This window comes from Agelaius phoeniceus, chromosome 2 (assembly GCF_051311805.1).
Source record: "Agelaius phoeniceus isolate bAgePho1 chromosome 2, bAgePho1.hap1, whole genome shotgun sequence".
Taxonomy (NCBI): Eukaryota; Metazoa; Chordata; class Aves; order Passeriformes; family Icteridae; genus Agelaius; species Agelaius phoeniceus.
The window spans coordinates 102,346,263-102,367,058 of record NC_135266.1 but is presented as its reverse complement, the minus strand read 5'-3'; the positions used below and the strand labels follow the sequence as shown (position 1 = coordinate 102,367,058).

The 20,796-nt window shown below is 58.5% G+C and overlaps 1 protein-coding gene across 1 annotated transcript in view; it reads right to left on the bottom strand.

Moving 5' to 3' along the window:
* PDE2A (phosphodiesterase 2A) overlaps window positions 1–20,796 on the bottom strand; it is a 42,213-nt gene extending 21,417 nt beyond the window's left edge. Inside the window, exons 1-2 of the mRNA XM_054627822.2 lie at window positions 20,519–20,796; window positions 2,006–2,057 (exon numbers count right to left, since the gene is read on the bottom strand). Of these exons, the coding sequence (XP_054483797.1) occupies window positions 2,006–2,057; window positions 20,519–20,586 (120 nt within the window). The 5' untranslated portion in view covers window positions 20,587–20,796. The remainder of the gene's footprint in view (window positions 1–2,005; window positions 2,058–20,518) is intronic.

Below are 20,796 nucleotides of genomic sequence, written 5' to 3'. Positions count from 1 at the left end.
TGGGTCACACCCCATTGCCACTGTGGCCTCACACACTGGGTCTGCATCTTTGCCTCACCATGTGATCCACTCCTCCTCCTCCTCCTCCTCCTCCTCGTTGCCACACTAGCACTGGGTTAAAACCAGCCTGCCCCCCCCCCCCCATATGGGTGCATTTTGTCCCCCCCAGGCTGGGAGTTGTGGCTCCCTGACCCCCCCCATCCCCAGATCCCCCTGGGGGGCTGTGTCCGGGGTTCAGAGCCTGCCCAGCTGCCAGCACCCTCCTGGGTCCGGCCCGGTTGGGTTCTGGAGGGCCGGGACCGACAGGGATCACAGGGACCCCCGTGTCACTGCGCTGGGCGGTGAGCAGTGTCACACCCCACCGTCGTGCTGAGCGACACTTCAGATGTCCTCAAGCCGCCACCTTCCCATCCGGAGGGGGAGGGGGGGCTCATTTCCCCCCGGCCCGGGGCACGCTGGCCCTGATCAGCTTCTTTCTCTCCGTCAGCAGCTTTCGGCAATTTCCCAGAGAGCGTTTCCTTCCCTTCGTTTCCCAGCTTGAATCTCCAGGTCCTCGCTCCTGTCTTGGACCTGCAGCCCCCTGGAGCCCCCCAAGCAGCTGTACCCCCAGGAGGACCAAGGCCACGGTTCCCAAACCCAAAACCATCAGCACACAGGGCAGGGATCCATCCAGGTGAACAGAGGGGAAGAACCCCCCCTCAAGTCACCCCCTCCCCAAATTTTGGCGTGCTCGAAGGCACAGGAGCAGGAGGGACCAAGCGTTTTCCCACCCACATATTGAGATGCAGCCTCCATCTCTACAAAATGTGCCGCTGGTGTAAGGAGGGTGGGGGGCTCAGGGCTGGGTCCTGCTGGGGGTGCTGAAGGGCCTCCGTCCTTCCCAGCACACCCACCCCGAGGTCTGGCGGCAGGATGGAATTCGCAGCCGAGCTCTTGAGGCTCCCACTGCCAGGGGGACAAGGGGACACAGGGAAGGGGGGACTCCAACCCCCCAGGAAACCGAAACCCCCAGGCACTCCCAAGCACATCGCACCCCAAACGCCCCAGGACAGGACGGACCCCCAGCCCGAGGCCGCAGCTCCCCCGGGACCCCCAGGGTATCCCTTTCCCCAGGGTCGCTCACAGTGTCCTGGAGAGTCCCCATGGCGCGGCCCGGCTCCTGGCGCGGCTGCCGGAGGGCGTGAGGGTCCCCCCGGGACCGAGCCGTCCCCCCTTCCCTGCCAGTCCAGCCCATTTCCTCCCGGGATCCCGCCGGGATCCGCACCCCCCAGCCCGCTGCCTCCTCCCTGCGTGTCCTCGAACCTCGGATGCGGTCGGGGCTGGGGGGGAAGGGACGACGACACAAAACGGCACCGTCACCCCCGCCTCGGGAGCCCCATGTGTGCCTCAGTTTCCCTGTCAAGCTCTCCCCGTGGGGTTCAGAGCCCCCCACCGAAAAGGGGGAGACAAGCGGGTACAGAGGCGCTCGGGAAAGCCCCCTGCACCCTTGGGAAGGAATGGGGAGTCCGAGCACGGCGAATCGGGAGCCCCGACTCCCAACCCCGCCCCACAGCATGAACACGGGGATCCCCCCCGCCTCCGGGACCCAGCGGGAAGGGAGGCCGTGGGAATGGGGGTCCCGGGTGGGAGAGGAGGTGAGTCGCGTGTCGTGCTTTGGGAGGGGAGAAGGGCTGAGGGTCCCCGGTGGGAGGAGAGGGCTTGGGGTGGGGGTCCCAGTAACGGGGCAGGTGAATCGGGTGTCCCAGGTGTCGGGGGACGTGGGTGGGGGTCCCGGGTAGGAGCGGAGGGGAGTCTGAGTGCCCGGGTGGGACGGGGCGGGGGAGTGGGGGGGGGGGTGGGGGGGGGGGGGGTTGAGGGTCCCAGGTGGAACGGGTGATAGCTGGGATTGGGGTCCCGAATGGGAGGGGATGCGGCTGGGGATGGAAATCCAGGTTGAGAAGAGGAGGGTCCCGAGAGGGAAGGAGGTGCGGGGGACCCCTCGGCGTGGAGGTCCCGACGTCCCTACCTGTAGCGCCTCGGGGCCGGGAGCGGCGTCCCCCGCCCGCAGGAACCCGCGGCTGAAAAAGCGAAGGAGCGCGATGAGGAGCCGCGGCACCATCCCGGCACCATCCCGGCACCATCCCGGTCCCGCGCACCCCCGCACCGCCCGCGGGCTGCGGGCACGCCCCCGCCGCGACACGCCCCGTCACGATACGTCCGATCGCGACACGCCCCGCACCTGCTCTGCGGGGCAGCGGCTCCGCGGGGCTCCGGGAAGCGAGGATGGGTGGGGGCTGTGGGGTGGCCAGGAGATCGGACATCGCTATCCAACCGGGGGTGGGGGTTCCCGGGATGGGGCGGGGGTCGAGAGGGTGGTCCCGATGTGGGAATTGGGTCGGGATGTCACTCCCCGGAATTGGGAGGGGGTCAGGAGTGGGAGTCCCGGTGTGGAGTGGTGAAGGGGGTCAGGAGTGGGGCGGGGGAGCTCGTGTGGGGAGAGGAGGAGGGCATCGCTCCCCAGTTCGGGTAGCTCCGCTCTGGAGCGCGGGGCTGGCAGTGCTTTCTTTGCGGGGCAGGTGCCGGGGGTGCCGTCACGGGTCTGGTATCTGGGAGGGCGACAACCTCCCTCCGTGTTAAACCCTCCCCTCCTGGGGGTCGGGCCAGGAGTTTCCCCCTTGCTCCTTCTCCCTTCTGGGGCATGTTTCACCTCCCAATAAAGAGACCCCTACCCCCTTAAAGGCTGCGCCTCACGTTTGGGTTGGGACGGTCTTCCCCTCATCCTCCCTGACGGAAGGGCTGAAATCTCGTCCCATCCCTCGCCCTGGGGTAACTCTGGTGCAGGGCTCAGTAGAGAAAGTCTTCCCTGCCCCCCATCCTATAGGATACTGCAGGGGTGTATATCCAGCGCCCCTATCTTGGATAGGGAGGGACCCTCATCTTGGGGACCCCTTATAGGGTCTGTTCGCCCCCACCCTCCTATATTAATCCCCGCACTGCCTTCAGTGAGGAGTGACACCTCCTCCCGGCCCCCCGGCCCCCCGGCCCGAGATAGTACAAGGATTTCGGGATGCTGCCCCTACCCCAATGGCCCCAGGGAATCTGCACGGAGGGTGGACGTGCTCAAGCCGTCACACGACGGCCACACGCCACACGGTGAGAGGGATATCGGCAGTGCGACAACCTCCATCCCTCCCCCTCCTCCTCCTCCTCCTCCTCCTTCTCCTCCTCTGGGCAGAAGAGAAGGTTCTGGTCTGGGGGAGGATGGGCCTCTTCCCAGATCCTGGGACTCCCGTTCCCCCAGGCACTCCCATGTCCCTGCACCCCTGTATCCTTGCCCCTCCATGTTCCTGTGTCCCTGCAGTCCTGTGACCCCCTCCCTACCCAGGCACTCCTGTGTTCCTGCACCTCTGTGTCGCTGTCCCCAGGGTGCTCTTCAGGGACAGGGTGCTCTGAAGCTTGCCTGGGGGTTTGCAAAGGACTCCTCGCATGGTCTCTCAACCCTCGCTAGGACAAGTCGTGATAAGGAAATGCCACCTCGAGGCAGGGGCCAAGCAGGGTAGGGTCAGGGACACCCTGCATGCTGCACCCTCCATCTCGCTCCCTGCTCCCAGACCCCCGGGACGCCGGGCCGGGGAGCCGGGGGGAGGCTCAGGGTGGGCCATGGAGCCCGGAGGAGGCTCAGGGTGGGCCGGGGAACCCGGGGGAGGCTCAGGGTGGGCCGGGGAGCCGAGCCTGGGGGGGGCTCAGGGTGGGCCATGGAGCCTGGGGGAGGCTCAGGGTGGGCCGGGGAGCCCAGGGGAGGCTCAGGATAGGCCGGGGAGCCCGGGGGAGGCTCAGGGTGGGCCGGGGAGCCGAGCCTGGGGGGGGCTCAGGGTGGGCCGTGGAGCCTGGGGGAGGCTCAGGGTGGCCCGTAGAGCCCGGGGGAGGCTCAGGGTGGCCCGTGGAGCCTGGGGGAGGCTCAGGGTGGGCCGGGGAGCCCGGGGGAGGCTCAGGGTGGCCCGTGGAGCCCGGGGGAGGCTCAGGGTGGCCCGTGGAGCCGCGGGGCCATCTAGCGGCCAGAGCCACCAGGAGCTCCCGGCCGATCCCCGACCCTGCCGCAGCAGCCCCGGCCGCCCGCTGGTCCTGCCCTGCGGGTGACATAGGGCCACGGGCGTCCCTCGCCGGGAGTGGCACAGGATCATGGATACCCCTCAGGGCAGCGTCTCACAGCGCCCATCTTTCCGGCTAGGACACCACCAGAGCCGCCAGGTCCCCAAGATCAGGGTGTGGAATCCCCTGCTCTGGGGTGACCCTGCTGCAGGTGTGACCAAGTGTCACCCCAGCCTGGACAGGTCCTGCTGGCACGGATGTGGGTCCAGGAATCCATGAATAAAGCAGGTGGGAATAGCAGGTTCCCTGTGGGGCCAACAGTGGGAACACCCCAAGGAGCTGGGTGCTGGCAGGATCCATGTCCTGCCACCTGGCACAACCCTGTCACCAGAGCCACCCACAGCAGCTCGCAGCCAGCACAGGTGCCCAGGGAACACAGAGGCATTGCTGGGCACAAGGACACAGCACGGAGCTGTCCCTCGGGCTCGCCCACAGGTGCCTGGGGACAGGGGCTGCAGGGACACAGGGGGTGGGACACAGGGGTGCAGGGACACAAGGGAGCAGGGACATCAGGGGAGGGGCTGGGGGACAAGTGGTGGGACACAGGGCACAAAGGCCTGGAGACAGAGAGGGAGACACAGGGACACAGGGAAATGGGACACAGGGACACGGCAGTGGAGGGACACAGGGGCATCTGGGAACAGGGGAATGGGACACGGGTGCAGGGATGCAAGGGTGCAGGGACTTGTGCTCCAGCACCACCGTTTCATTCATACATCATTGCTCATCTCCCAGTCAGTCCCAGGGTAATTATGAGCTGATCCCTGGCTTTTCTGTGTGCCCCAGGAATGGCATTCCTTGGATGGGAACATCACAGCAGTCAGATGGACACACACAGCCTCAGAACCCAGCTCTGGAGCTGCTGGGGAATATCTGTAGGTGCTGAGGAGAGGCAGCAGTGTGGGCTTCCCAGCTGGGCTTCCCACATTTCCATCCATCCTGCAGTTTTCCCTTGTTCCTGGCCTGAAGTGGATCAATCAAGTACTGTGCCTCCTGTCTCTTCCTAGGAACTGGGGAGTAGCCACGCCGCATCCCATCTGGAGGGCGTCTGATGGCATCAGTGGGAATAAAGTTCATGCAGGCAAGTAAATATTAACCTTTTTTATTCCATGGTAATGGAATATTCCACACCAAAGACACTCACATAAACCCCACTCTAGCTTTTCTCTGGGAGGTGCTGGCAGCAAATGGTACCAAACTCCCAAAGCTGAAGATTTTGGGGGGTTAAGGCACCAAGATGAGCCTTCACACCCTGTGTAACCCTGAGATCCCATTTCTCCCCATCTGTGAATCATCTGTGGGCACACTGGGAGTGTGGGATATCCTGGGAGCACTGGGATGGGAGAGCAGGGCAGGAGGGCAGCATGGCTGGCTGTTCCCAGCTGGGCCAGGACTGCTGTGAGCCATGTAGGATCAGCAGTGCTCCACTAAACTGTGGCACCAGTACAGACCCAGGGCTGGATGCTGGATCTGGGGAGGCACAGCACTGTGCTGCCCTCTGGAGTATCCCTGTCCTCTGGGGAAGGAGGGGACACAGTGGCCAGTGCAGGTGGCACATGGGGCTGGGGTGCTGCCCTTTGAACAGAGATGACTGAGACTCAGCTGAGCCTGGGGGACACGGCCACAAACGGAGCTGCTGGATCTGTGAATGAATTGGGGTGTTATTGTCTGGAGCTGCTGGCACAAGGTACACTGGCAGCTCTAAACCCCACCAGAAATCAATCCATCTGCTCTTCCTCTCTGCACTAATCCCCACAATGGCACCCAATCGATATCCCATTTACTGCTCTGTGGTTTCCCCATGGATACATCCCACTCAGTGCCCAGGATGCAGCTGCAGTGCCCGAGTGGGGCAGGGAATATGGCAGGGCAGGGAATGCTGTGGGACAGGGAATGCTGTGGCATCCCTCACCCAAGCAATGGGCACAGGCTGGGGGTGCTAGAAGGTTCCATGGCATCAGGTGAGTTCACTGCATGGACCTGCTGGGAGCAGCAGGAGAGTTGGGAATGCTCAAGGAAGAGATGAATGATCTCAGGCTGGACAGGGAGGGGGTGTCCTGGCATCAGCTCCCCAGTGGGGATGGCCCCCAGAGGTGCCAGCTGCAGAGACCTGGTTGCATCAGCTCTGGGGCTTGGGCTGTCATTGGATTCAAAGCAGGATAACAAAGGGATGAGGAAGGAATGAGGAAGTCCTGAGCCTTTCAACGTCTTTATAAATGACTTGGACACAGGACTGGAAGTTCAGACTAAGCAAGTTCACAGACAATAAAAAACTGGGAGGGGCTGCTGACAAATTGGAGATTGGACAATTGCCGAGTGTGTGAAGTTCAACAAGGATTCTGGATCTGGGATGAGGCAACCCTGGTGCACACACAGACTGGGAAATGATTTGCTGGAAAGCAGTGTGATGGAAAGGGACCTTTCCATGACAACAGCAAGTTGGACACGAGTCACCGGGTCACACCCGTGTCCTGGGCAGCACCAGGCCCAGCATCACCAGTGGAGCAAGGGAGGGAATTGTCCTGCTCTGCTCTGCACCGGGGCAGCCTCACCTCGAGTGCTGGGGGCAGTTTTGGGCATCACAAAGTAACAAAGACATTAAAGCCACTAGAGAGAGTCTAAAGAAACGCTGTGAGGGTGGTGAAGGGCCTTGAGGGGAAGCTGTATGAGGAACAGCTGAGGTCACTTGGGCTGTTCAGCCTGGACAGGAGGAGACTGAGGGGAGACCCCACTGCAGTTACAAATTCCTTGTCAGGGGAACAAGAGGGGCAGGCACTGACCTCTGCTGTCTGGTGACCAGTGACACTCCTAAGGGAATGGTCTGAAGTTGTGTCAGGGGAGGTTTAGGTTGGATATTAGGAAAAGATTCTTCACCCAGAGGGGGACCGGACACTGGAACAGCCTCCCCAGAGCAGTACCAAGCCTGAGAGAGTTCAAGAAGCATTTGGACAGTACTTTTGGGCATGTGGTGTGACTCTTGGGGATGGTGCTGTGCAGGGCCAGGAGCAGCATTTGATGCTCCTTGTGGGTTCCTTCCAACTGAGCGGATTCTGTGGAGGGGTGACAAAGGGATGAGGAAGGGCCAGGCTGATTAAGTGATACCACTGATCAGTAAGTGATGGAGCCCTTGGAAGGTCTCTGTGGAGACATTTCAGAGCAGGGCTGGGGCTGGGGGGCCACCAGTAGCCCCCAGACATGACAGTGCTAATGAGGGGGACAGATGGGATGGCAGAGCCCTGCTGGCCCCATGATGGTGGTCAGGTCCCTGTGGGGCTGAAACAGCTCTTGGCTCTGCTCCCACACCTCTCTCCCCATTCTTTGGCTGCTTTCCCAGCTGGCTCAGACAGTCCTCATGGGCCACCAAGCTCTGGGCAGGGTGGCCACCAGCATCTTCAGCCCAGCTGGTGGGATTTCCTCTCCTGAGCTGCACACAGCCTGTCCCATGAGATTGTCCTGTGTGGGCAGGGACAGAACACAGCTCCACTGTGCCCTCAGAGAGGTGAGGGAGAGGGGGTATCCATAGGGACAGCCTATGGATAGGGATTAGCACATGCCATGGTGAGAGCGTGCACCCAGAGGGACAGCATGTGTCCAAAGGGACAGCGTGTATCCAAAGGGACAGCGTGTATCCAAAGGGACAGCATGTATCCAAAGGGACAGCGTGTATCCATCAGGACACTGTGTATCCATGGGGACAGCATGCATCCACAGGGACAAGTGTGTCCATGGAAACAGCCTGAATCCCGGAGGACAGCACGTGTCCGTGGGTGACAGCCTGGACCCAGAAGCACAGCGTGTGTCCAGAGGGACAACCTGCTTCCAGGGTGACAGCATGCATTCATGGGACCAGCACATGTCCAGAGGCACAGGTGACATCCTGGGGGACACCCTGTGTCTGGAAGGACACGGCACACCTGGGGACAGCACGTGTCTCGAGGGAGAGCAGGTGCCTGAGAGGACAGCACGTTTGCAGAGGGACAGCATGTTTGACAAGGGACAGCACAGGTCCATAAGGACAGGGCTTGCCTGGAGGAATAGGATGTGTCTGGCGGGTCACATGGATTTTGGGGAATTATGTGCCAGAATGAGAGTGTGCAGCAGGAGAAGGGACAGCGTGTACTGGGGGTACAGCAGCCCCTGGACATGCAGTGCCACGCCCCTCTTCCAGGGGGCCCAGCAGCAATAAGGAAGATCCCAGCCCAGCCCAAGCATATGGAAGACAGGAATTTACTGCCAGATTAAATAAAAGATGAGGAGATGACATCCACTGGCACTGGCTGTGTCACTCTGAGCTGACCCCACTCCAGCTGCAGGCCACGAGGATTTGGCCACCAGCTCTCACTGGTCCCTGCCACTCTCCTTGGCCCCTTATTTAGGGGTGGGGCTGCTGCCAGGTGACAATGGAGTGTGGTGCTACCATGAGCACCCAGGGATCTGTTCAGAGACAGAAAAGCAGGCCTGGTTCCAACCAGCCTGGAGACCCCAAAGAAATGTGGCACACAAGGAATAGGGTCCCTGTCCCTGTGCTGGTACCTGATTCCACAGGATGACTGTCACTAAGAAAGGGATGTTCCAAGCCCTGACTCCAGGGATGCTCTAAGCCATGTTCCAATGGGTGCTCCAAGCCCAAATCCCAGGTGTGCTCTGAGCCCTGATCCCAGGGGTCCTCCATGCCTCAATTCTAAGAATGTTCTGAGCCCACTTCCTAGGGGTGCTCCAAGCTCTGGGCTCCCCAGGATGGTCTGAGTGGTGATCCTGGGACACTCTGAGCCCTGAGCCCAAGATGCTCTGAGCCTCTCTTCCAGATTCCTTTTCCAGCTTCCTACTGGCACCTTCAGGATTTTCCTCCCCCCTCAGCACAGCTCTCCATGGGCATCCCTTGGCACCTGGATGCTTGTTGCCATTGTCTCACCTGGCACCTGCCTGCTCCAATGCTCCCTCATCATCTCTTCTGCTAGCAAAGCAATCACTCCCCAATTTAACCTGGATTAAAGCAGCATTGCTCACTTGCTCCCTCGCTAGTTCTCTTCCAATTAATTTGTTCCTTGCTTTTATTTCCTAATTAATTCTTCAGGCTCTTTGGCAAGGAAACAACAGTGGTGCCCAGGGTCTCAGGAAGGGATCAGGATTAATTATCCCAGTGGGAATGAGCAGAGGGGAAGAGAAGCGGGGGCTTAGCCCAGGATGGGGACATGGATCTGGGGTGAGCAGTGTTCCCTGGACCACCCAATAAGCATCCCATACAAAGAAGGACCATGGGATGAGGGGCCCACAGCTTACATCATTTCCATCTTCCCTTGGGAATGTCACAGGGACAAAATCCTCACAGAAACCAATATGATGCCTCTGGGGGGGTCACCCTAGGGGCAGGTTGCAGTGGGGGCCCAAGTCCTGCAAGGGTTAATGCACAGTACAGCACAGGGTGTTGGAGCTAAAAATACTGTGCCTTTCTTGGGATTTGCTCCAATGACTCATTCCTTTCTGTAATTTATTGCTCGTTACATAATCACTTTCATTTTCAGCTGGAGAAAAATGGAATATGTTTTTTTCCCCTTTTCTTCTGTTTTTTCAAATGGAAAGGGCATTTTAGCACATAAGCATCAGCCATTTTCCCAGTTCTTCCTGGCAGAGGGCTGGCATGCTGCCCCCAGCTCCAGCCTTCATCCAAAGACTCCTAAGAGCATGGGGAGCTCTGGGGTCTGCTAAAGAGGGAATGGGGAGAGAGAGCTCTCTGGGTGCAGGGAGGGCAAAACACCCTGGGGGCAGCTCAGGGGGAGGCTCTGGGATGGATGGAGGGGCTGGATCCACCCTTTGTGCCCATTGCCCAGCCAGGGTGAACACCCCTGGCACTGCTGCAAGGGCACTGCTGGGCTCCAGCTGTGTCCCAGCAAACCCAGGGCTGCATCCCAGCAAGCCCAACATGCCACTCCAGCAATTTGGGCACCATGCCCCAGCAAACCCAGTGCTGTGTCTCAGCAATCCTGGGGCTGCATCCCAGCAAGTCCAGTTCTGTGTCCCAGCAAACCACTGGGTTTGCTGCATCCCAGAAATCCCAGTGCTCTGTTCCACTGAGCCCAACAGAGTGTTCCAGCAAGCCCAGTGCCATCTCCCAGCAATCCAAGTGTCTGCCAGCACAGCTGTCTCCACCAAAGCAGGGCAGGACACTCCAGTGGGGAAGGAGGGGCTCTGGCTCAGGCCCTGGCTGGGACTGGGATGATCTTCTGGCAGGGAGGTGAGAGCCCCACTCTCTGCCAGCCCCCCTGCCACCTCCACAGGGGGGCCAGGAAGCCTTGTGTTTGGAGCTGCAGCCTTGGAATTAACTGTGCCAAATGTTTTATTTGCGTAGAAACACAATTATGTTAATTAAAGCATATCTGTAATTACAGCACTTAGTGGCCTATAAGTGCACAAGTGACTCTGGTGACTTTAGAGAAGCTGGAAGGCTGGAGGGTGGCTTGGTCCCAGCTCCAGAGAGCTCTGTGGGAGGGAAAGCAGCAGTGTGCCCATGGGGTGACAGTGGTGACCCCAGTGCCTGGCCACTCTGCCAGGGATGGTGCAGCGAGATGGGAGGCTCAGTACCCACAGTCACATCCTGACCAAGCCACAGTCCTGCTGCTCTGGGAGAGAAGATAAAAAGAAGAATATGCCTCCAGCACCTCAGGGAAGAGGGAACAAGAAGAAAATGGGTCCCTGAGGTAGCCAACAGTGCCTGGGCAAAGGGAGTTTTTCTGTCTCTGCAGGCAGCAGAGGCTAAAGAGTGTGTCTGTGAGGGGGAAATAAAGGGGAAGCAGAGAACAATGACAGCTGGAGCAGCAAGCAACCAGTCCATGAAATGGCTGGGATACATCCCACAGTCTCCAGGCAAAGGGAGGGGGGGAGGTGGCATCTGTCCCCGCATCAGTAGAACCCTGGTTGTGGGCAGTGTGTTATGGGGGGATAAGGACCCCAGAGGGAACCTGTTCTGGGGCCATGGAGAGCCTGGAGCAAGGGAAGCAGCAATGGCATGGCGTGGTGCTCCAGGATCCCCACACACCCAGACACCTTTCCTCCATCACCAGAGCAGCCAGTCTCCCAGGCCAGCACCTGGCAATGCAGTTTCCATCTCCCCCAGCCTCCAGCAGTGACAGAAATTCCTGCAATTGCTCAGTCCAGAGCAAAACCATTTCACTGGAGCCGAAGGATCTCACCCTGCACATCCCCATGACAGATCCCAGCACGGGCACACACGGTTCAGCAACACCCTGGCATCTGCAGGCAGGAAAGGCAGGGAGGGCTGCTGAGCTGCCATGTTCCATTTGAAGACTTCAGGAGCCCTGCACAATTCCAGACCTGCACTATAATGGACAGGTGCTGCATGGCAGTGCCAGAGCAGCTGGCAGGAGCTGCGGGAAGGGCAGCGCTGGCACCAAAGCTTTGCCGGGTGGGATTTGTTTGCTGAGCAAACGAGGGGAGGCTGCTGATCCGGCTGCAGAAGGCTGAGCCCTGTTTGCTCGGCAAACACACTGCTCCGGGTGCTCCGCCCTGGAGCATCAGGTCCTATGCAAGCAGCTGCCCCCACTGCCAGGCTGGGAGAGCAGCTCCCGGGGCTGCCTGGAGCCACAGGAATGCAGCTGGCCCTCGTGGTGGGGCTAGAAAGCCTGGCAGCCCTGCAAGGCTGCAAATCCCTGTCCACATTGCACGGCAACCCTGCAAATCCCCGTTGTATGGCGTTCCTGTAAATCCATTCCTGTTGTACAGCATCCCTGTGAATCCCTATCCCCACTCCACGGCATCCCTGCAAACCCCTAGGAGTGCCAGGAGCCACAGGAATGCAGCTGGTCTCAGTGACAGGGCTGGAAAGCCTGGCAGCCCTGCAAGGCTGCAAATCCCTGTCCCTATTGCATGGCAGCCCTGCAAATCTTCATCCCTGTTGCATGGCATCCTTGCAAATCCCACCATCGTGGGGACCTCCAAGCAAAGCCACCAGCACCCCAAGGGAGCCAAACTAGGCAGGAGCATAGCCAGGTGAGAGAGAAAACACACAGTTACCCTGAATCCCTGGGGAATTATCCTTGGATAAATGCAACCCTACAGATGCTGCCAACTCATCTTTCAATTAGTCCATTTGGTTGATAACTAGAGGGGGAAAGAAAGCTGCAGTTGATCGTGTTTCAGCATGTGTTCATCATCTAGCCTTTGCTTTTTTTTTCCTTCCAGCATTGTTTTCCTTTAAAAATAGTGGGAATAGAGCAGGAGCCAGGATCTTGCCTGTGCTTTCCATGCCCCATGCTTTCCATGAACAATAGCACCCTAGGAGCAGGGATCGTCTCCCAAGGAACACCACAGATTTCTAACTGGATCCTCCATCTGTGAACATGACACAAGTGGGAGCCACTCACTGGGCCAAGACTTCTTCTCAAATGATCCAAATATTCCCATGAGCCAGAGTTAGTGCAGAGTTAGGGAGTGGGGACCATCTGTGGAGGGACAAGAGATGGCACAGCTCAAAGGCACTCATGCCTTGGAGGCTTATCAGGGCAAGAGTGGCTCTGTCTGACACTTTCAACCCATTTGCCAGAGCTGAGTTGAGCTTTTCGCTTCCAAAGCCTCAGCTTTCCCTGAGAGGAGGGAAGGGGGAAACTGGGGATGGGGATTGTCTGTATGGACTGCCAGTGGTGGGGCTGGTGTGGATACTGGGGGAGAGATGGAACGGGCAGAGAGATTCAGCTCAGCCCTGGGACAGGCATGGAGATGCCATATGGAATATGGAAACAGAATTACTGAGGTTGTAAAAGCTCTCTGAGACCATCAAGTGCAACCATTCCCCCAGCAGTGCCAAGCCTGCCATTAACCCATATCCCCAAATGCCACATCCACAGAACTTTTAAATCCCTCCAGGGATGGGGACCCCATCACTGTTCTGGGCAGCCTGTGCTGCATCCCTTCAGGGAAGGAATTTTCCCTAATATCCAAATTAAATCTTCTCTGGTGCACCCTTCTGGGCTGGTCCCTGGCACAGCCAAGATCCCACTGGTACTGGGACCAGCGCCGGAGCAGTCAGGCTTTTATTCCTCGACCATGCTTTCCATTAATTAATGGCTTTTCTGTGGTTGAACTGCTGGCTCCAGCTCCCCTGCCACACTGTGCCTGGACAGAGCCCTGGCAGGATGACTGGCAGCCAGGTGCCACCTGGAAACGGTCCCCAGCCTCGTCCCCTTCCCTGTGTCACAGTGCCCATGACAGGGCTGCTTCAGGAGCTGGGATCCAACTGAGCTGCACAGGAGAGGATGGAAACAGGGTTCCCAGAGTATCCCCATGGTCCCTCCTGGGAGCACAGGGGTTCTCTGCTGTGCCTGCAGACTGGGGGCTGCAGGAGGGAGGTGACATAGCTGGGGTCCCCTGGCCATGCTGCAGCTCTCTGCACTGTCAGCTGGCACGTGGAGCTCCCTGCAGGCTCTGTGCACAGCAACACACACCGTGCCTGACGCTGCATTCTCGCCAGCCCACGGACCTGCTGTCCCTGTCCCTGCTGTCCCTGTCCCTGCCCGCGCCGTGGGGGAGAGGGGCTTCTCCAGCAGCTCCCCACCTTCGCAGAGCCTCCATCTTCACCAACACAGCACACCCACACAGCCAGGAGCCAGCTCCCACGCTGCTCCTGGGGGAAGGAGACCTTCTTTCCATCCCTTCTTTCCATCCCTGTGCAGTGGGACAGGTTGCTTCATCTCCTTGAAGTAAAGGAGATGGTCTCAACTGGACATGGGGGGCCCCAAGGACAGACCTCGGGGTTCCCAAACCATGGGAGCTACTGGCACTGGTGGCCCCTCTGCCCAGCCAGCAGCATGGCACACCACAGCACAAATCCTGCCCCAGGCAGCTCCAGCTGTGTCCTGTTGATCTGGTAGGCACAGGACCCACCACAGATGCCTGACTGGGACCCACAGCCATTCTCAGGATCATCATTTCCCTGGAGACAGCCACACCCAACAGCAGGTCCCCTCAGCCTCTTCCTAAACCTCACAGGATTCATCATAGCCAGCTCCCACCGTGAGCAGCTTCTTTCCTGTGGCACCCTCTGGAGCAAGAGCTCACCTGGCTCTGCTGCTGCATCCACCTGCACCTGGGTCTGACCAAAGGAAAGCAGCACCCAAAGGGCACCTTGGTGCCTTAGAGCCCTCCCTTGGGCTGATTCTGGGGAATCCCTCGGAAGGTTTGCTGCCATTTCCACAGGGACACTCCTCATGCCTCAAGACCTGCTTTGTCCACAGCCAGCACTGCTTTTCCTCACTTGAGCTTTAGCAAAACACCCCAGTTTTGGGGGTTTCATCCAGCAGCGTTGCTGACTCAGCATCTGTCCCACTCCCCAGTGAGGCCAGGACAGGTGCAAGACAAAACCAAAGCACACAACAGGTCCCAGAGAGCCTTTGGCTCAGCCAAAGGGGGAAAACATGGATGGGAAGGCCCCAAGGCTGTGCTGGTGGGGAAAGTGGAGCATATTCTGCTGAGGGAGAATGGAGCACTGCAGCCTTTGTCCTGGCAGACCTGACACTAACTCTAGTCAAGCACTAACCACAACACTGCTCATAGACCTAACCATAAACCTGCACCTTGGCATAGCTGTAACCATAAACTTAGACCCAGCCTAGCTCTAAATCTAAACCTAACTATGACCCTAACACTAAACTAAGCCTTAAATCTAGCTCTAACACAGACACTAAACTAACCTGAAGCATAATTCTAACCCTAGCCCTAAATCTAATCCGAGGCTAACAATAACCCCAAACCTAAGCTTAAATCTAAACCTAATCATAAACCTAAAATTAGTACTACTCCTAACACTAATCTGAACCTTAAATGTAGCCATGGGCCAAACACCAGCCCTAGACTTAACCCAAACTCTAACACTACTCTTAGATCTAACCAGATCCTAAATCTTTTATCTTAGCTCTAGACCTAACCTTAAAGCTAAACTTAGCTTTAGTCTTAACCTTAAACCCTAATCCGAACTAGCCCTAAACTTGACCATAGTCCTAAACCCAGACCTAAATTTAGTCCAACTTTAGCAGTAGCTCTGACCCTAACTCTAACCCTAATCTTAGATCTATCCCTACCCTTAGCTCTGACCCTGACCCTAATCCTAACCTCAGGCCCAGCTCCAGCCCCTCAGCAGCCAAAGGGAGGCCAAGCTCTGCCCCTGAGGTACTGCAGAAGGACCGAGGGGGTCCCTGCATCCTGCAGCTCCTGAGGATGTTCATGCTCAGGATCCAACACCCTCCTCTCAGGAGGGGAGCAGGAGTCCCATCCCATTGCAGGAGTCCCATCCCATTGCAGGAGTCCCATCCCATTGCAGGAGTCCCATCCCATTGCAGGAGTTCCATCCCATTGCAGGAGTTCCTGGCTTGAGCAGTTGACTACCAAATTCTTAAAAATTGTCATCACCCTGCTGGAGTCAGGAGGTTGGGGATTCTGGCACTGTTCCCCATCACTAGCACCACCTTCCTTGACCCCAATTTCTTACTTAAAGCCTTCATGGCTTCCACCTGCTTTTTTCATGCAGGAAGGATGCTGCCTTCCACCTGTCTGTGATCACACTAGTAAAACACATGAGGAAAGACCCCATTTTGGGGAGAGCAAGGGAAAACACAGCAACACCCACAGCTTGTGTCCTTCCAGCCAGGCTCAAGCCAAGTGCTGGCTTGAGGATAGGGCTGTGGAGACATCCTCGCTGCAGGAGTAAGTACACAGGGCAGCTCTGGTGTGAGGATAAACCCCAAACCACCAAGAAGCTGCACAGACATCCCACAGCATCAGCACCAAGCAGCAACATCCTCACCAGGCTGATCCATGCCACTGCTTGGCAGGGCTCCAAGCCTCAGAGCCAGGCTGGGAACCATCAGACCAAGCAGGGGCTGCAAATCCCTGCATTCCCAAATTCTGGCTGCCCTGCCAGCTTTTGCCCTCACAGACAGTAGCATTAGGGCTCTGCTGCCATGGGGTGAGATTAAGTGTGCATGGAGGTTTTCATTGGAGCATCAGCATCCTCATGCCATAGGAAAGAGACCCTGAACTTCAGGGGACATGGGCAGGTCACCCTCCAGACCTCACCCCACAGCCAAGCAAAGCACAGGCACATTCAGCTGGCACCAGCTCAAGAGAAGAAAAGGGGGAAGAAAACCCTGCACCAGTCTCTGCCTTTCAAATGCTCCTTATAAATATCTGCTCACCGTCTTCTGAGTCACCCAGCTGAAACGTGCAAGTTATTAACAGCCTGGGAAGGGGCTGGGAAGCAACTGGAAGGCAGAGGAGGCTTCTGGCTAAGTCAGCACTTTGTCCCAGAGCTGCACTGGCAGCACTGCTGTCTGCTTCTCCCTCTTTGGGTGGAGAGCGGAGGGCTCTGGGGATGCCGAAACACACAGTGAGGCTGTCCTGGATGCAATGCTCAGGCTAAGCCCCAACCCAGCCCCAGCCCCAGCCAAAAAAAGTCAGGGTTTCATATTTTCAGAGGGAAATGCACCCCAACCCACTTCCAAATCCCTCTCTTTGTTCTATTTGAATATGCAAACTGATAAAGGCCCAAAAGGCTTGAACCCACCCAAGATTCTCCTATGTCCTTCCTCTCCTCTGACTCCACACGCCAGTGATGCAGGCAGGGCTCAGAACATGGGTCCAGGAGCAGGATTTGCTGCTGGGAGAAGGATTTGGGGACAGGAGTGGAGCAAGAGCTCCTGCTGCCAAATAACCAGCCTGAGGGACATTCCTGAGCTGGCACCCAGCAAGTCCCTGAGGCTGCCATACCGGTCCATTCCCCACAGGGGATCCTCTGTGGATGACAAGGTTTGGGGACAGCTTCCTACAAGGTGTTTCCAAACACCTTCCTACACATTTCTACAAGGCCAGATGGATGAGGAAGGACCTGGTGTACTAAAAGGTGTCCCTACCCACGGCAGGGACATAGGAACTGGATGAGCTTTAAGGTTCTTTCCAACCCAAACCAATCATCCCACAATTCAGGTTCCAACCCCTGCCACATCAAACCTTGCTGTCATCTCCCATTGCTAAGGCAGGTGAGACCCCCCACCCACTCCTGATACCTGGGCTGGGGTAAGCCAAGCTCCAGGCTGCCTGCTGCCCACTCAGCAGCCTCTGCACTGCCTGACCCCGCTGCTGCTGCTGCTGCTGCTGCTGCTGCTGTGCAGATGGAGCCATGGCAGCAAACAAAGCCTCTCCCAACACTCACTATCCAGCTCACTCCCCCCTCCAGACAGGCCGATCCATTCAGGAGGACAAGCTGGACAGGCAGAAAGTCCCAGGCAGCTCTGGGCCCTGCTGGCATTTCTGAGCCCAGGACAGCTCCTGCTGAGCCACGTGGGAGCTGGGAATGAGACAAAACCAAAAGCAAGGACCAGGGTCAGAGGGCAGCAGAAGGAAAGAGGGATTCCCAGAAACTGCTGCTGCATCCACCATTGCCCCCAGGGAATCCTATATTCAGCCCTAGATGGATGCTCAGCCTCCCAGAGCAGCACAGCTCACAGGGGATGAGCAGGGCTCTGCTGTAGATGCTGGCCAGGGCACACTTGGTGTGGGTCCTCACTAACAGAGCCAGAATCTGGCCCAATTCCCAACACTTCCAAGCCACTGGCTATTCTGAAGCTGGAGATGCTCAGGGAGATGGCCTGGGGTGATGGAGGGGAAATTCCTCGCTCACCCTGGAGACCTCCCATGGACAGGTGCAGGGTGCTGGGAAGCTCTTGGCATATGCAGAATGCAGGGAGCTTGCAACCAGGAGTTTTCCCTCTATTTTCCCTGCCAGGCTCCAGGGCTGGGTGCACAGGCAGGTGGGTGATCCTGAAGAGCCCCAGTTACAAGTGCAGGTAGAGCCTGAGGCTTTGAAAAACCTGGAGAGCACCACCTAAGAACCCCAAAAATGGGAGACCAGGTTAACCTCCTTCCACTGAACCCCTTTCCCTGCTGGAGGGGGAGCAGAGCCATCCGGGCCAGACTGCCAGGACAATGGAGTGATGGAGTGGGTATTTTCCATGGCATTTTACACATGCAGCCCAGGGACCAGCAATAACCATGAAGGGTCTGGGGGGTTCTCCAGGGGGTTTGCAGGTGCTCCAAGGCTCCCAAAGGGTGGCTGAGCCCAGCCCATGCTCCCTGTGTCCCAGACAGTGCTGTGCCCTGAAGGAAGCCCTGACCCCTCCCAGCCTCTGCTGAGCTGGATCCTTCCCGCAGGGATGCTCAGAGCTGCATCTCCTCCTCTGTGTTTTCCATCTGCAGAGCTCAGTAGCTGCTTCCCCAGCCCCGGCTGCTGTCAGATGCTGTGAAAGCAGCAGCTCCAGGCACCCTGACACCCCACCCACCTCTAACCAGGTCAGTGTCCACCCACCTGGGAGCACACTTCCCAGCAGGAGAAAGGGAGGAAATGGGTTAAAACGTGACCTGGATAATGCTGCACCTGCATCCCCTTGCAAAAAAATGCACCATGCACATGGGAGAGCTGGGCCACCTCTGGATGCCAGCCCCGGCAGCACTGCCAGCCAGCAAGGAACAGGGCAGGGCTGGAGGGGAGGCAGGGAGCAGGCAGCACCCCTCCCCACAGCGCCAGCCTCACCACTGCAGCCCCTCCAGGGAGCACTGCAGGGCCAAGGGCATCATCCTCTGGCAACTCCTGGGAAGCTTTTCCACCTCTCTATACCCCGCGGGGTTTACAGGAGCAGGGACAGATGTCTATGAAGGACATATCCCGGGTAAAAGGGTAAAGCAGCTGGACTCACCATTCCTACCTCGCCTGCCAATTCCTACCTGGGCACAGCCAGCCCAGCTACACCAAGCTTTTCTGTCATTTACTTTTTTTAAAAAGCCTTTAAACAGCAGCAGCAGAGGCAGGAGGGAACATGGGGCTCGCATGGCATTTCAAGACCTTTGTGTGTTTTGCTGAAAGAAAAGGACACGTGCACGTGTTCAGGCAGCACCAGAGAAGGATCTCTGCAGGGAACAAAGCACACACAGCACCAGGGAGTGAGCCAGGAGAGCTGAGGGAAGGATGCTGCCTGCAGAGACAGACCCAGCACCCACGGAAGCGTAGGAGGATCAGCACCTATTGGGGCCTTGAGAAAACAGATCCAATGCACACATTGCATGTAGGCAAGAGAGATGCTGGAGGGTGTTTTCTATGGAGAGGGAGAAGGTTCTCACCCAAAGGTCAACTCATGAAGGTGTGAAAATTCGGTGAGGGAAATGTGTAGAGCTGGGGCAGGAGTGGATGGAAGCTTCCCTGCACCCCAACAATCCTGTCATCACCTAAAGCACCTGCTCCAGGAGACCCCAGGCTGCTCCTGGGCACATTCCAGTGGAGCACTGTGCCTCCTGGTTCTGGTGGTCCTGGTGTGAGCAGCTGAGCCAGGCAGTTTGGCCAGAGCCCGAGCATGTGGAGCTGGCACTGTCAGACAAAGGAATCCAAGCACTGAGAAGCCTTCCTCCTTTTTGCCCTAGACCTGCATTTTTTCCTGTGGTTCACCTCACCCTCCCAGAGGGCTTTTCAAAATGTGGGATCTGCTCCCCCTGGAGTAGGGGGAGGAGGGATTGGGAGCACCCCAGATCCTTGGTGCCCAGAGCACGCGCTGTGAACCATCCGTGCACATCCTGCTTCCCAGCAGCTGCGGCGCCTCGCCAGCGCTGCACACGCGTGTGCACAGACACGGGGGGCTCTGCCAGCCCAGCCAAGCCTCTGGGCACTGGGAATCCACACACTGCAAGCTTCCCCTCTTGCCACGTGGGCTCTCCAGAGCATCACCCTTCCCTGCTTCCAGGGAGCACTGTCATCCCTCAGCAAGGTCACCCAGGCTGTCACACAAAGCCCGTTGTGCCTGCTGCAGCAGGAGACCACCATGACCCCTGGAGCCCCATCCCCACCTGGCCATACACAGACAGGCACTGTGACACAGGGACCCCCACATCTGCTTGGTGAGCGGGTGGCTGTGCAGGGGCTGGCTTCTCTTGCCCTGTGTGAAGCTGCTGAAACCACAATTCAGAAGCCTGACCTGAATTTCACAAAGTCACCCGGGCCCCCCTGCGGCCCACCACTGGGCCAGGAGCCTTCTACCCTTGCAGGAAATCATGATGGGATGGGGGTGATGGGGAGACAGGGAGATTCAGTTCACACCAGCCCTCTGGCACAGAAACACCAGCGATGACCTGCCCCGGGGCTAACATAGGTGGCGAGTGGGGAACAGGGAGGGGTCGCAGCCTCTTGTCATTTCCTTGCCACCCCCTCCCTGACAGCTGTCAGGCAAGAGGAACTTTTTCCTGCGTCCCTGACGTCTCCTTCGCTCCTCTGCCCGGCATTACTCCCAGAGCATCCCTCCCTCTTGGCGTGGTCCCCCATCCCCGATGCCTGCGGGAGGGAACTCACATGTCAGATGCGGCCGCCTGGTACGGCTGGCTCCGGCAGAGAATGGAGTGTCCGCAGCCCTGGCCCATGGCTCCGCATGCTTCGGCAGCCCTCCCAGCCCCGCCGCCGCCGCGCCCGCTCCTCGGTGCCGGCTGGGAGCGGAGCCTCCCGCCGCGCTCAGCTCGCTGCTGTCACCGAGCCCGATGCAGCGCGCCGAGGCGTGCGGGAGGGGAGGACGGAGCGGGGGCGACGCTGATTGACGGCGCTGCTGCGGCTCCGCGGGGCTGGGCGGGGGCCGC